This window comes from Podarcis cretensis (assembly GCF_951804945.1).
Source record: "Podarcis cretensis genome assembly, chromosome: 9".
Classification (NCBI taxonomy): Eukaryota; Metazoa; Chordata; class Lepidosauria; order Squamata; family Lacertidae; genus Podarcis; species Podarcis cretensis.
Window position 1 is genome coordinate 38129177 of NC_137178.1, and position 15929 is coordinate 38145105.

The 15929-nt window shown below is 44.2% G+C and overlaps 1 protein-coding gene across 10 annotated transcripts in view; it reads right to left on the bottom strand.

Annotated features, from left to right (window-relative positions):
- LOC307223514 (uncharacterized protein) overlaps positions 1-8758 on the bottom strand; it is a 135837-nt gene extending 127079 nt beyond the window's left edge. For 8 of the 10 annotated variants that reach the window (XR_013842111.1, XR_013842112.1, XR_013842113.1 and 5 more), the window contains exon 1: positions 8595-8758. Coding sequence is in view for 2 of the 10 variants with exons in the window: in XM_079989527.1 (XP_079845653.1) it covers position 8595 (1 nt within the window). In the remaining 8 variants the exon portion in view is untranslated. Of the gene's footprint in view, positions 1-1181; positions 1231-8594 lie in introns of all 10 variants that reach the window. The other 2 variants (XM_079989533.1, XM_079989530.1) reach the window with 1 other exon arrangement.
- Positions 8759-15929: the final 7171 nt, after the last annotated feature.

Sequence of the window (15929 nt, forward strand, 5' to 3'; positions counted from 1 at the left end):
ATCCTGGATCCCAAACTGAATTGGGCCAAATTATGGGGTGCGGGGAATGCAGGCTTTGCTGCAGTCCGGAAGCAGCCCTGGATCACTGCAAGTTGGATTGGGCTACCCAGAGTAATCCAGGGCTGTCATGGGGCAGGACATTGGGCAGGAAGGAGAAGCAGGTGTTGGGCAGGAAGGAGTGGTTGGGTGGGAAGTAGGAGAGGCTGGGTGACAAAAAGGCCTAGGAGAGTATAAGGGATCTATCAGACTTACTTTATCTTCCTGGAATAAGGTGGGGTGGGAGTGGATATCTTTGGACGTGGTGTGCGGAGCGTTCTTTCATAACCTGCTTTCCCAAACATCCTCTCCTTCTACTGCCTGATATCAGAGTTCACATCAGATTTAAGAAGTGTATAGATTGGGAAAAGACAATTTCTGAATCTCAAGTTGGGCAAGATAACTTGCTACTTAAGCTATAGACTCCTTGCCCACACACAACAGCTAGAGACAACTTCGTACAAGGCAATGGCAAATGGGCTCTTCAAAGTGAGTACGTGGAAGAGAAACGCTTTCATCAGCAACTCCCCTTCCCTCTTTTGGAAATCCAGCCAATGCACAACATTCTCTTTATCACACTTTTCTGGCAACCCTAGACTCAAATATTTGTGCTATAAAAATGTTGGCATGTCATTAGCAATCTCATTTGTTGTGCCAGTTCTATTTATTATCCCATAGCAAAGAATCTCTTAAAATAGGCAGGAGTAAGATGCAACATATGTTCTGCAGCACTTGAAGAATTATAAGCATATGGCCAATAAAAATGGAATTCTTATGTCTACATTTCTATACTGCATATGCCTTTGCCGGCACTGTAACTCCATCCAGATGCCAGTTTGAGAAACAGGTTGAGCTTCAAGTACGTATATAACAGAAAGAGCCTTGGAAAGTAGCTAAATACTTTGAATATATAAGGCTGGATCCAGACCAAGGCTGGGTGTGCAGTATAACCTTAAAGCACATTCAAAACACATTTCTCCCTTCAAAGAATTATAAGCAACCATTAACAAACTACAGTGCCCAGAATCCTTTGAGGGGGGAAATGTACTTCAAATGTGTGCTTGCACAGCCTTAGATTAGAAATCTAATCAGGCTATGACGGACCATAAATTCCATTAATTTCACTAAGTCTGTCCTAAGCATACCAAGTCTGAATCTAGCTCCTTCTCCTGGCTTCTGTCACTGTTCAGTTCCCTATGGAGGGGCAAGCAAATGGAAAGTGATGATAACAGGAAAGAGGTGAGCACACCCAAAGAGGAATGAGTCACTAAAGGCATCTTGTCCAAACATCCTTCAAAACATATTCCATATGCTTTGGTCAGCACAGTCCTCTGAACTCTGTAGACATAAAAGGTCCATAGGACATAGGGATTCCCTCTTCTCCACTCTTATTTGCAGCAGCACATTTGAAAGGGGACACATCACCTACACCGTCAGTTGATGCTACATAGATGTTGGATTGGCTCTGGTTCCAATAATCCTAGGATCTGCTGAATTCACTGGAGCCTTGAACATCCTGCAAGTCGCAATGCCATTATGGCCATGCAATGAACCAACCTCACTTCCCATTCCCTAACCGTATAGATAGATTTGACCTAACACACCATCCGATACCCAACAAAAGTTGGGTTCCAAGTCATTTTAGTGGGGTATGAACAAGTGAGCGAACAATGACAGGTTCCAACTGGACACACTGTTTTTGGGCACTGGGGACAGATGGCAGGATGGAGGTTAATGGATTTGGATGACAAAGGCTGGAATCAGGATTTGTAAAACCACGGGAAGCTTCAAGGCAGGAGAAAAGTTGCTTCAATAAAATGAAGAAACAAACAGTGATCCATACCCTGGTGATCTCCTGATTAGATTTCCGTAATGTGCTATACATGGGGCTACTCTTGAAGACTGTTGAAAACTGTGAACAGTGCAGCAAAAACAAATTATATTACACTGATCTAGCTGGAAATGCACAAGCTGCCTATTTGCTAGTGGGCCCAAAGTGTTAGTTACACACTAAAGACTCAGAACTGAACTACATGCAAGAGCACCTGTCCACTTATCTCAGGACCTGGGCCTTCCTTGCAGATCGCTTCTCACAATCCCATAAAGACTCTCCTCCCTGAAAGAGAGGGGAGTGGTTGTGGGCGGGAGCCTGAACACCGCCCCTAGCAGGGGGTGTAGCCCCCTGCCTCTAGCTCACCTGGCTGGCGCTCACGCCCCCCCGGTGGCCGTCCAACCAGGTGCCATGGGGGGGGCGTGTCCAGCAGCCTTGATGCTGCAGCGTCAGCCTCTCCCCGGCCTCATTTCTCTTCGTCGTCCTGTGCGAGTCAGGAGTCATCGTAGGGAAGAGCTCAGCCACAAGGTTTGGAGTCGGGGGGGGGTGTTTGTGTGTGTGGAGGCTGTCTGGTTCCTGGCTTGCCTTTTTAAATTTAGGAGGCTTGCGTGCTGTCAGGGGCTCAGGAGCAGAGGCACAGGGAAGAGAGGAGATGGAGAGCGAAGGGGAAGAATCCGAGGGGAGCGTAGGAGAAGAGGACAGTGGACCGAGGGATTCCATGAGCCTATCCAGCGAATCGGAAGATTCACAGAAGGGGGCGCCAGTGGCCAGGGGTAGGGGGTTCCCAAGGGAAACGCCCCAGGAGCAAGGGGGCAGCAGGGACTCCCAGAGCAGTAGCTGGAAATCAGGACCAGCTTCCCCACCAGAGCAGAGTGGGGGGGAAGAGTCCCAAGGATCGGGGCCAGTGCATTCCCCACCAGGGAGAGAAGATAAGGCAGGGCTGACCACGCCTCCATCAGAAAGTCGGACAACGGAGGAGAGGTCAGATCCGGCCAGTGTCCCGGAAGAGGGAAGCAGTGACCGAAGTAGTGTAACGGTTAGGAGAAAGGTCACTGGGCTGGCGCGAGAGGCAAGTTCAAATGTACAGGAGCACGGGACAGCAGAGAATGAGGATTGGGAACTCCGCAAAGGGCACTCCGCAAAGTTATTGATGCCTGGGGTTCATCTTCTCAGGATTATGCAGCACACTCATTTAGGATTGGCGCCGCCTCAACAGCGGCACGCTTGGGCCTGCCAGTGGATAAGATTAAGGAAAGGGGCCGGTGGAATCCGACGCTTATAAAGGCTACATTCGTTAGAATGCACCCTGCTCCTTTACCTCTACTTATCCGTAATTTTCTTTTCTTTTTCTTCTCCTTTATTTTCAGCCGTTCTCAGAAGTGTCTGGATTTGTGGCCATGGTATAGTCAGTTAGCTGTGGCCTCACCCCTAACCTTGGATTGCTACCTGGAGTGCGAGTTTCCTGGTTTTCGAGACGAGGCATTGCTTATGCCATTGCTGAGAGGGAGAGTTGCCACGTTTGGCCCTCCTGATAGCCACCTGGAGTGTGAGTTTCCTGGTTTTCAAGATGAGGCATTGCTTATGCCATTGCTGAGAGGGAGAGTTGCCACGTTTGGCCCTCCTGATAGCCACCTGGAGTGTGAGTTTCCTGGTTTTCATGACGAGGCATTGCTTATGCCATTGCTGAGAGGAAGAGTTGCCACGTTTGGCCCTCCTGGCAGCCATCTGGAGTGCGAGTTTCCTGGTTTTCGTGACGAGGCATTGCTTATGCCATTGCTGAGAGGAAGAGTTGCCACGTTTGGCCCTCCTGGCAGCCATCTGGAGTGCGAGTTTCCTGGTTTTCGTGACGAGGCATTGCTTATGCCATTGCTGAGAGGGAGAGTTGCCACGTTTGGCCCTCCTCACAGCCACCTGGAGTGCGAGTTTCCTGGTTTTCGTGACGAGGCATTGCTTATGCCATTGCTGAGAGGAAGAGTTGCCACGTTTGGCCCTCCTGGCAGCCATCTGGAGTGCGAGTTTCCTGGTTTTCGTGACGAGGCATTGCTTATGCCATTGCTGAGAGGGAGAGTTGCCGCGTTTGGCCCTCCTGACATCCTTATCAGCAGAAGAAGCGTGGACTTGTCATGGCACATAAAGAGAGATTTGGATGAGGTGGCTGCCTTGTGTCCCGGAACAACGGTGTTCTGGTCCTCCTTCCTGAAGAGAATTGTGTGACGCAGTGTGCAGAACTGTATGGCCACTGAAAAATCCAGGAAACTCTTAAATCGTGCAATAGCCCGTTGGGTGCACTTTTTGTATGGCCGAGTCATTTATCATGCCCGTATCCGGATCGGCGACCAAGCTTTATACTGGAATGACGGTGTCCACCTATCGGATCTGGGGAACGACAGTTGGTTAGCTAGTGTCAGCAAATGCATCTGGGATTGGTTACAGCTTTGAGGGTATTGGCGGCGAGCCTTTCGGCTCGGGTGGCGGTTAGGCATTGGAATAATGTGCTGTGGTGTGTCGAAGTGCTAGGTGTGGCCATCGCCTATGCCTTCAATGTTTAGGGGTATTCCGTTAAAGGAATCTGGCGGTCGTGTATTCTGTCCGATGCCTGCTTGGCGGGAGGCCATGGCACGACCCTCGGTGACAGCAGGGGTGAGCCTATAGTTGGATTAGCATCAACAGGTGATGAACCCCTGGTGAATAAACCCACTTGTTTCGCGATCCAATGCCTAAGCCAATACCTTTTCATTGCTGTAATCAATAAAGTTGTGGCCTTTTCTAGCCCATTAACCTTATATCACGTGTCCCTGTGTCTTCTTTTCACATCGCGGTGGTCAGGTCCTCGAACCACAAATGAGTGTTGCCTCTTATTGGGGTGTATGGAATAGAGCCTTCTCTGTGGTGATCCCCTACTTGTGGAATTCCCTTCCTCTAGAAATAAGGCTGTGTCCCTCACTGATGTTTTATAGATGACAGCTTAAAGCACATATTTTCTCCTCAGACATTTCAAAGAGGTCTATGAAAAGATCAAGGATGCCATGAACAGAGATATTTTGCCATTTGCTATTTAGTGGTTTAATGTTACATACTGACATTGGGCAAGCAAATTGTTTTTATTCTGTCGTGTGCACTGCCCTGGGATTATGTGGGATGAAGGACAGTATGTAAATACAAATAATAAACCAACAAACAGGGGCTTCGCGTCCTGGTGCTGTCCTTGGTGACAGCCTAAGCCCCACACCTCCATGGAGAATGGAATGAACTGAATGGGCCTGGCCTAGCATTCCTACTCTACTCAACAGCCTTTGGGTGTGTCATCTGTCATAGTAAGTGAGGGATCACACAGGATGAAAGAAGCCTCAGGGCATTCAGCTTGCTTACTCATTGACAGATTCAGGCTGCCCACTTGGGTGGTCAAAGTCACTAGTTCCAGAGCAGAGGCATGTCACAGAGTCTTCTTGCTCATAGGGGTCTAACATCTCCTCCCCTCTCAAACTAGGCTACATCTGAATTTGAGGGTCTGTAGCACCTTTGATTCAGCATTAGTATAGACTGCTAAGTTACTGTTGAAGGGGAAGGTCATTGATGTATATATAGTGTGTGTTTGTGGCATGGTGGTCATAGTGTTGGACTAGGACTAGGGAGACCAAGGTTCAGTTCCCTACTCAACACACAATGCCCACTAGCTGACTTTGTGCCAGCCACTGACGGTCATTGTAACTTATCTCACAGGGTTGTCATGAGAATAAAGGTGAGGGGATAGAACCATGTATGCTGCCTTGAGTTCATTAGAGGAAAAGGCAGAATATAAATGTAATAAGTAAATAAATAGTGTTATTTTTGAAGCTCTGCTGGATCATCAGAAAGGCTCACGTACAGAAGGTTAAGGAGACCAAACAAATACACAAGATTAAAAATACTGCCCAAATAAGGAGAAGGCCATTGCTTTTTAAGTCCACTATTCTGCAATAACCTTGGATAAAGGAACTAATGTTATGTCTTTGTTAGAGCATGGATAGTCAACGTGGTGCCCTCCATTTGTTGGACTACAATTTCCATCATACTTGGTCATTGACTATGCTGGTCATTGACTATGCTGGCAGGGGCGGATGGGAGTTAGGGCCCAACGGCAACTGGCTATTTCTGCATTAGAATGTCATATTAGGAATGGAAAGACTTGGGTTCAAGAAGCTCAGCCCAGAAGCTCACTGGAAGACCTTTGGCCAGTCACTACCTCTTAACCTAACTGACCTCACAGAAATGTAGAGAGGATAAAAATGAGGAACAAGGAGCCATGTACATTGCCTTCACTTTCTTGAAGGAAAGGGGGGTATAAATAAATAAATAAATAAATAAATAAATAAATAAATAAATAAATAAATAATAAAAATGAAAGGAGGCAGCCTTGCAATGAACTGAGGTGCTCCCTAAGGAGCACTTCCAAATAGGTTCCTAATAAACTGAGTTGTTCCCCAATCTCCAAAGGGAAGGGAAGACTGTAGAAAGAAATAAGCAGCCAGCTATGTGCAAAGCATGGTGTGGGATACAACTGTGCTTTTGCAATGTTAGGCCAACAAAGGAAGAAATCTGACAGCAAAAGAAAATTAGTGACTCGTTTGGTTCCTATAAAAATAAAATCCCACCAGGCATTAACACTTTGTATTGTGGCATTCTGTCTGTTGCAAAAGGTCATGGCTCCCATGCGCAAGAGAAGCATTTAAGAATTGTGGTTGGCAGGACAAATATCTCCTCCTCCCATCTCACCAATCAAAATAAAATATAAAGTGATCCTTACAGGGCCAACCTCAGCCTTCCAATCATAATAAATAAAATTCCTTAGTGGGCTTCACCCCACCCCCCTGGATATGTGTTTCCTTCACCTATTTAAAAAAACTTAAATGGAAAGAGTAAAGATGTGGGGAAAAGACATTTTAGGCGGGCCATTTGTGTTTGTGAGCTGGGTTATCTGAGATACACAGCTGAAACTGGACGTAAGCCTGAAACTGGAGTACAGTGTTGATTTTAAAATAATTAACGTTAATGGTATTTTCAGGACCAACTTCCCCACCCCTGTTCTTTGCCAAAAACATTTAGAGTAAGCTGTTTTATTCATAACCTAATGTGGGTGGGTGTTTTTTTTAATGACCTCTGTGTATATTTGTTATTTCTAAAGGACCTATTGTATGTCACTCAAATGCTGCAAATGTAGATTTAATTTAGCAAACCTGGAAGTTGTTATGATAGCTATAACACAATAATTTCTTGCTTGGAGGTTTTAGCAGTAATTAGCCAAAGACGGATATGGAAGAGTAAGGAAGGAGAAAATAAATTTGAAAACTGGAATCATCAGGCCCTCTAATAGTGAGTTCAGATGGTGTGTGTCATCATGGTTAGAGATAAAATGAGCATGTTTGGGGGAAAGAGGGAGGTACCAGCCAGCTCAAGAGAACACCAAGGGTTGCAAAAGAGTGTGTGTGTGTGTGTGTGTGTGTGTGTGTGTGTGAAATGTATGCCTACACCCACACATAAAGGCCAATGAGGAGTACAGATAGCTTTGCTTGAAAAGTTAACACAAAAATTAAGAGTTGCTCGTGAACAGAAAAAGAAATATAATTTTAAATTCATTTGGTATAAGTTTATTCAGAGAGCATGATCTCCACAAGCATGTACAGGATTTGACTGTGGTCACAATGAGCTGGTCTTTGTTCTTTGTATTTTCTTTCAACGATGTAACATGAAGGAAGGGTTAAGTGTTCAAGTTGTGTATGTTTAAAATTTAATAAAGTATATGTATATGTGGATCATATATGCATACAAATATATGGCTGCACATGCTCAGTAGTAGCCACAGAACACTGTGTGTCTATGGGAGATGGAAAACTGAGGAGAGGGCAAATTGATAATGGAATATCCTGTAAGAGGGTTCCATTGTAAAATTTCATATATGAAAGTGATATTTACATTACAAATACCTCGGGTTAAGTACTTAATTTGTTCTGGAGGTCCGTTCTTAACCTGAAACTGTTCTTAACCTGAAGCACCACTTTAGCTAATGGGGCTTCCTGCTGCTGCCGCGCCGCCAGAGCACAATTTCTGTTCTCATCCTGAATCAAAGTTCTTAACCCAAGGTACTATTTCTGGGTTAGCAGAATCTGTAACCTGAAGTGTATGTAACCTGAAGCATATGTAACCCGAGGTACCACTATAGACAACTATGTCCACAGTGTGGATGTTGCAGAATTCTGACAAAAATGCAAACAGGAGCAGAAATTGCCAGTGTTTGCTTATTTTTCCCTATGTCTGGAATAGAAATCAATCCTGCAAATATGTTCAGTATTCACTGTGATTGTTGCTTTCATTTTGCAGACCATATGTAACTGACTATACTCCCCTTGCTTCCATTTGCATTGCATTATATTTGCATTGAAAGGAATGAAGAGCAATAACATAATGGTGATATAATTTACATAATTATTTATCCAAGTTACAAAATTTCACCACAGTTGATGGTGAGACAAAGAATGTAGTTCTGGGCAGAAGATGACCTGCAGCAGAATGGAAACAATGCTGCATGCGATGAGTACAGGATGCAACAAAAAAACCCCAAGGCCTTTTTATATCCCTAGTCGACAGTGCTGCTGTATTATTTATTTTGGCCCAGGCTATAACAGGACACCTGCTCAAGACATCCTACACCCAATTCCAATACGGAAGCAAATCCCAAATTTGGAATACTCACTGGATTCACACAGTCTTGCCTTGCTTTTTGTTGTTACTTTCCTGTCATTAATTGGTATCTGAACATAATGTAATGCTGGGCAGTGGTTAGAGACCCTGTTTCAGATGTCCACTTGACCATGAAGTCACTGTCTCGCAGTCCAGGGGTCCATCTTGGTGCCCTCCTTAGTACTGCTCCCATCAGCCCTGGTCATCACAATCACAGTGATTATGACCTTGGTCATTATGATCCACTATGATGATGTGACTTAGGCCCCATTTGCACTTAAAGCAGTCTCATATCCCTTTAAACAGTAATGGCTCCCCCCCAAAAAACAATGCTGGGAACTGTACTTTGTTAAGGAAGTGGGGGGCACTTAGGAGACCCCTATTCCCCCCAGGGAGCTACAGTTCCCATAATTGTTTTAACAATAAAACCCTCTTCTCAGAGAATTCTCAGGATTGTAGCTCTGTGATGGAAATAGGGGTCTCCTAACAACTCTCAGCACTCTTAACAAACTTCCCAGCATTCTCTGGGGGTAGCCACGTCTGTTAAAGGGTATAATATGACTTTTTTTCAGCCGGAACTCCCTGAAACTCTGTTTTGACACCTCTCAGGTGGGCACCATTGCCTTTTGAAGAGAACAAGTGAGGCATTCATGGTGAGTTCCAGCACCTCTTTTTCTAGGAAAAATAGCACTGATAAGAGTGCTTTAGATTTATGGTGCGCAAGTCCACAAATGTTTGCATCTTTGAAAGTAATAAAAGACATAACAATATCGAATTGCATTTGAAATGCAAATAAATAAAATATTTTTTAAAAAAAATAGATGCATGGTGCAGATAGGACCTTAGAATTACTTTGTGATTCACTCTGCAGTAGCGCTCTAACTTCTATAAATTTCTCACTGCAAGAGCTTGTATCAGCCAGATAACTTGCTAGAGGAATTCATGACAGAAGAAAAAGTATCCTCACAGATGCCACATTGAAAGACTTTGAAAAATCTAAGAACCTGATCTTACAGGCAACACCTGAAAGAACTGGGTGGGCTGCTCATTTTGTGCATGCGGGATGCCTACTCCGTTTGCTGCCTGCAGCTTTCTACAGCCCAGCAGGCAACTGAAGCTGATTCATAGGACTGGGCAATCCATAAAAGCTGGCCGAATGAGTAAACCTAGCTAATGCTCCCCTAGCTTCAGTTTGTCAACTTCAATAGCAAAAGGCTATTAATTAAGCTTGATTTGTTGCTTGTATTTTCATATTAAGTGCCAGACTGGCAAAAACTGAAAGCATTGTGGAGGTGAAACAAGATTTCTGTGTAAGGGAAAACAAGATTGCATTGCACTTGAGCATGACCTAGTGGCTGGTTCACTGAGTGGCATTCATGGCAGGAACAGACAGTTACTAGTCTGTTTTCCTAACTTCAGAATATGTGAACATCTAACTAGGGTAAGAGGGGAATATGGCGAAAAGGAGAGCAGAGTGATGGAGAGGCAAGCGAGATCATGGGAAATCCTGTGCCTCAGACATGGGAGCATAAAACAGACTTATGACTCAGCAAATATTTAGCACCAGTTCGCTAAAAAGAGGGGGGAATTTGTAAAGAAATCTTAGTTGATCAATCATATGACTTTTGGTTGATTACCGGTAATCTGTTAACCATATTAGTGGGGGGGGGGGCTGTAAAGAGAAACGATCTCTCTGTTTTTTAAAATAAGAGATGGAATACCTGTTCCATCCAGCTCTCCAGATGTTGTTGCTGGACTCCAACTCCCATCAGCCGCAGCCAACATGGCCAGGGGACAAGGATGACGGGTGTTGGAGTCCAACAACATCTGGAAAGCCACAGGTTCTCCACCTTTGCTGCAGGAGGCATCATCCCAGAAGAGATGCCTCCCCTTATTCATAATGGAATGTTAACCTGATAACTGATTAATAGGACACAAATTTTCAGCCTGCCGAAATGTTTTTCACTGATTAACCTAATCAATTGTTTGATGACAAAATCTGAGCCATACCATGACATAAAGTCATTTTGGTTTCCAAAGTGTAGAGCTTATTTCAAGAGATAAAAACCTAAGAGAGATAAAATGCTGCACAATTTGTACTTTGATTACTACAAGAATTTCAAGGGAGCTGGAGGGAGAGAGCTTACATTATGAGGGTGGTTGTATTCTTATGTTTACATTTTTTATTATTATTATTTTCGCATTTACTTATGTGTGAAGCTAAGCACCAGTTGGGGAAAGGAAATATGTATTATCCATACAGTATGTGATTTGCTTTCACAAGAAAAAATATATTTCTTTAGCTCCTTTCATCCATAAATCATGCAAAGCAGGTGCCACACAGTTACTGTGGAGCAGAGCAGAACTCTGCTGGTGGTCCCATTTCCTGCACCCCCAAGTGACCATGCAGGTGATTGGCTAGGTGGGGCCCTGGCCAAGAGACCCAGGACTCAGGCGGGCTCCTTAGCCTACTACCCATTCACTCACCACTAGTCTGGGCTCTGAGAAAGTCAAATACATCTTTCTTTTCAGAGCCTGGCATTCTCTGCAACATGGCAAGGCATTTAAATCTCAGTTTAAGCTTTTCTAGCAACCACAGCAAACTGGTGGAGTCACCTCCCGCTAAAACCCTCACTCTGAGAAGGACCCTCCTAGCCCTTTCTCACAGGTCAGGTGCTGAGGGAGGGTGTGAAGAAGATACCAGACCTGTCCCCACAATTTCAGCACTGAAGATACAGAAGAAGAATAGGGGGGTCAGGGGGAAGAGGTGCTGCCTCCCCAAAGGGGAGGGGCAGGCAACCATCGGCAGCAGAGAGCCTGTCAGCCAGACTGACCCAAGGTCCCAGAATTCTGACACCCAGGGGCCTACTTTGGTAATCTTTTGTAATACCGTGCCCTGAGTGAAGCCAAAATTTGGCACCCCCAAATGGATCTTCTCTATTATGGATCTTCTCAATGTGGCACCCCTGCAGCTTGGTGCTCTGCGGGGGGGGGGGGGAACCACCCACTCCACCCTGAATCTGATACTGCTGACACCAACCCTGTGTCCATGGAGATCTGAGCTGGCAAAACCTATGCCTGAGTAGCTGCTTGCACATCTACATCAACACATGAGCAGCCGGGCCAGCAGGGTGGTGCCACTCCTCATCAATCAAGTGTCACCCCTTCAATCACCTTAATGTAACATTTCCTTTCATATTTGGTTTCTGCCCATGTATCATGGATAGCAGCGACGCAGTGTAGTATACAAACATGCCTTTTGATATTTGGAACGATTTTCACAATATGCATAATTAAGTGCTTCTTCCAGGTTATAAAAACTTGTATGGCTGGTTATACATGAGAAACACAGGAAGTATATTGTAGTTCGGGAGTGTCTAATTTCATTTGATCCTGATAACAGATCAAAAAAGTTAAATGGGCATTCTGCATTGTGTTTTCTTTACTAATTTCCATCCATATCCTATGAAATATAAGCAAACTGGCTTTACTGTCATTGACACAAACAAAAGGTTGTTGTGCTGGCTGTGAAGGAGAAACATGTCCAATATGAATTTTATAACATCTTCACCTCATGTTCCTGAAGTATCAGATTTTTCGTTTTGTTTTAGCAGCAAATCACTTAGATTTCCCACAATTTAAAAACTGTTTATATTAGCGTTATGCAGGGCCCTTAATCTCATTACTCAGCTGCTCCTTCACAGTGCATTTACCTGGAACTCAAAACCACACACCCCGCCCAGTCCAAATCCTAAGATTTTATTCACTATGTTATACTCTGCCTCCCAAATAACAGAATTTGTTTAACAAAATTTGGTCCATCTTAATATTGACTAACTTGTCATACTATAGGAAAATACAAGATCACCAACCAAACTGATCTATGGAAAAATGGTCTTTGTTCTTTATGTTCTGGAATGATAACTATCAAGAAAATATCCACCCTCTCAATGTTTTCACCTTGTTATAAATATAGTGCAGAATTTGTGTATATGTTTTGACAAATCTGCAAGTTCTGTTTTTAATTATAAGGTTTTTTTAAAAAAAAAAAAAAGATTGTGAATTTTTTTAAAAAAAATTAAAGTAAAATGTTTAAGATACACCCACAAGTTCAGTTACACTTGTCTGTATTTCAACAACCTAGAACTTCACCTTGCATTGACCCTTCATTCACAAGCACACATGGAAAGGGAGTCGATACCTAATTCAGGTTATAAATCATTGGGAACTTGGACCTGTTCCTTATTCTTGTGAGCTCAGAGTTTTGGTGTGATCATGTTATTTCATACATCTCCAAGCTGCCAAAACCCAGGGCAGCTTAATGCACAAATTACCCTGAGCTGTTCTCGCCTGAGAAAATATTGTAGTAGTAGTAGTAGTTACAAATGAACTTATAAATTCATAAGTAGTTACAGAACTTATAAAGGGAGGGAGTTATAGATATTAACAGAGGAGCTGAAATAACATTGTCTTTGGGCTTTTCACATGAATTAGATCTATGCAAAGTTTGCATGGCACGCCTTCCATGGAAAAAAAGAGGCAAGCTCTGTGATTCCTCATGCTTAGCTCATGTAGAGCGACTCTTAATTGATACAGGCTTTGCAACACCACCCTTATGTCTGTGATTCAAATTTACAGTGAGACGTATAGGGTGGGAAAACCCTATGAGGCCATTTTCAGTACACACAGGCTACACATTTTTTCAGCCAAGGGAAGGTTGTCCTAATGTACAAAGCCAAGAACGAAAGAGCAGAGAGAGTAAAGGATGTCATGGAACTGTTTGCGGGGTGGAAAGCCAGTGTAATTGAGCTTCCATCCTACCACCCACAAACAGAAACTTGTCTGGATTTTTTGGAATGATGTTTTCAGTCCCAAGAACTGGAAGAGTTTTCCTTGCACATTTCTTAGCAGCTTTGTTTCTCAAGACACTGAAGATGATGGTGGCAGTTCAAAGCTATTTAACCCAAAGCAGAAGGAGGAGTGAACCCAAAGCAGAAGGAGGATTGCACCCAATACTGCCTTTAATGTCACCAATCACCTGTTAGGAAGTAGCAGGGAGCAAACACCCCACCCTGCTCCAAGAAATAATTACTCAATGAATGCTGTCTGCTGACAGACCTGTTCAGTAGTGCATGTGTTACAGCCTTCCACAACCTGGTGCTCTCCAGATGTTGTAGGACTCCAATTCGTGTCATACCCAGTCAGCATGGCCAATAGTCAAAGATGATGGGAATTGCAGTCTAAAACCCTGAAGGGAACCAGTCTGGGGAAGGCTAGATGGTGTAGGAGCATATTGATGCTGCCTGTGGGTCCACATCCCTTTCCACAACAAGCCTTGCACTCTCTGTAGTGGAAATCTAGGAATATAAATATGTTTGTGCTTGCAGATCACATTCATTGGACTGCAGTTCAGCAGCATGCATTTTCCTGATTCCAAGTTTCACTGGACTTAACTGACCTGTTTTTCCTCCAGCAACTGCTTGGCTATGCCAACTTTTTTGCACTCTCCTATGTTACGTTTAAAATATTCATTGGAGGGACAGTGCATCATCATTTGACATCTATATCACACAAGTATGTACTGGAGAATGAGGACCAAAGTAAACCTGACACTCACACCTTTATGAGGCTTTGCATCTCCCATTGCAGATAGCAGACCTAGATCTATAAAGTTCTGGAATAAGAGGGAGTCCTGTACAGAGAAGAAAGTATGGTATCCCTGACTAATGCTGTTCCTAAAGTGTTCCTGCAGAATGGATAGCTGCCTCAGCAAAAATGGGGCAATGGCCGCTGCTGGGGACTATTTTGGTCTGAATAATCAAAGAGGAAGAGGGAAAGGATGGAGAAGAAAACAACCACAGATGAGCAAAGAACTGATTCATGAAAGAGAAAACTGGCAACATTACAAAGGCAATATTTTCACTAGAATGAAACATCCCTGAACAGTTTCTCCATTCTGACTTCTACGGAGATGAAATCTTGGGCCTCGTTTCCATTCCTTTTTCCACACTGTATCAGAAATCACACAAGACAGGCTCCAATTCTGAAAAACTCTTCAAATGGGTATTGGAAATTGTCTTATACCAAGTCAGACTTTTGGCCCATCTAAATCAGCCTTGTCTATTCTGACAACAGTGACTCTCCAGGATGTCAGGCAGAAGCCTTTCCCTGTTTTGCCACCCAATATCTTTCTGACTGGAGATGCTGAGGATTTCAACGTGCAAAGCATGCCCCTGATCTCCAACATCTTCCGTGTCATGCCTATGCCTCCTGCTGTTCAGCATGTCGCTTCTGTAAAGGATTTGCTGATACTTACTGAATCTCTGTGCCAGCACATCTCCAAATTGCAATGAGACAGTAGTCTTGCCACAGTGCTAATAATACACACCACATGCCACCCAAAGCAATGTACTTGATGGTTGAAGGAGGATACATTTTATAGCTAGAGAAAACTCCACCCATGACTGAATGCAACCATCTTTGGGGTGGGATGTGGCAAATGTTTCCAATAACCATCTGCTTGGGAAACCTAGATTTTTATGTCAGGAAATAAGCAATGCCAGATCCAACTGAGACTGGAGTAGGACACGTATTGAGAAGGAAGCCCTCTTGTCCTGTTAGCAAGCATGTTCTGCAAGTGCAAATCAATGGTCCTAAAGCATTGCGGCGCACTAGCCATGCACCCCTTCTGTGAGGACCTCCAGCTGCAGGCTGACACTTTCTCATACAAAGCTGCCTTACTTAACCCGTACCAGCTCAAACCACTGATCCATCTAGCTATTGGGGGCACTGATCAGCAATGCCCCAGGAGCAGACTTGGGTCTTTCAAATTTCAGCAGTCCCCTCTGTGAGACCTGAATTCAGCGCCACCCCCACCTCTCACCTTCCATTCTGCTCAATTCGCAAAGCATAATTGTGACGCCCTGCAGCATCCCCTAGGCTTGGCACCCAGTGCAGTAGAACTGGTCACACTGCCCTAAATCTGCCCCTGAAAGCCCTTTAGGGTTTCATACAGGAATCTTTCTCAGTCCTTACTAGACTTGCCAAAGGATTGTACCGAAAGCACATACTCTGCTCCTGAGTTTTGGCCCTTTCCCAGTTTTACCTTGTGCAGATCGAGAAAACAAAATGTCAAAAATGTCAATTATGCATCAAGTGCAGTTGGCCCAGAATTTCTAGATGCTTTTGTGTTGTGTACAATGTCCACCGCTGTGGGAACGACTGATGGACATGGCACAATAAAGTTTAATTTGTAGTAACAAATATGGCTATCCTAATGCAAGATTGTCCTGAACCCCTGGCCTACCTGGCAGCAAGTCAGTATATCCAATCGAAAATCCAAAGGCCA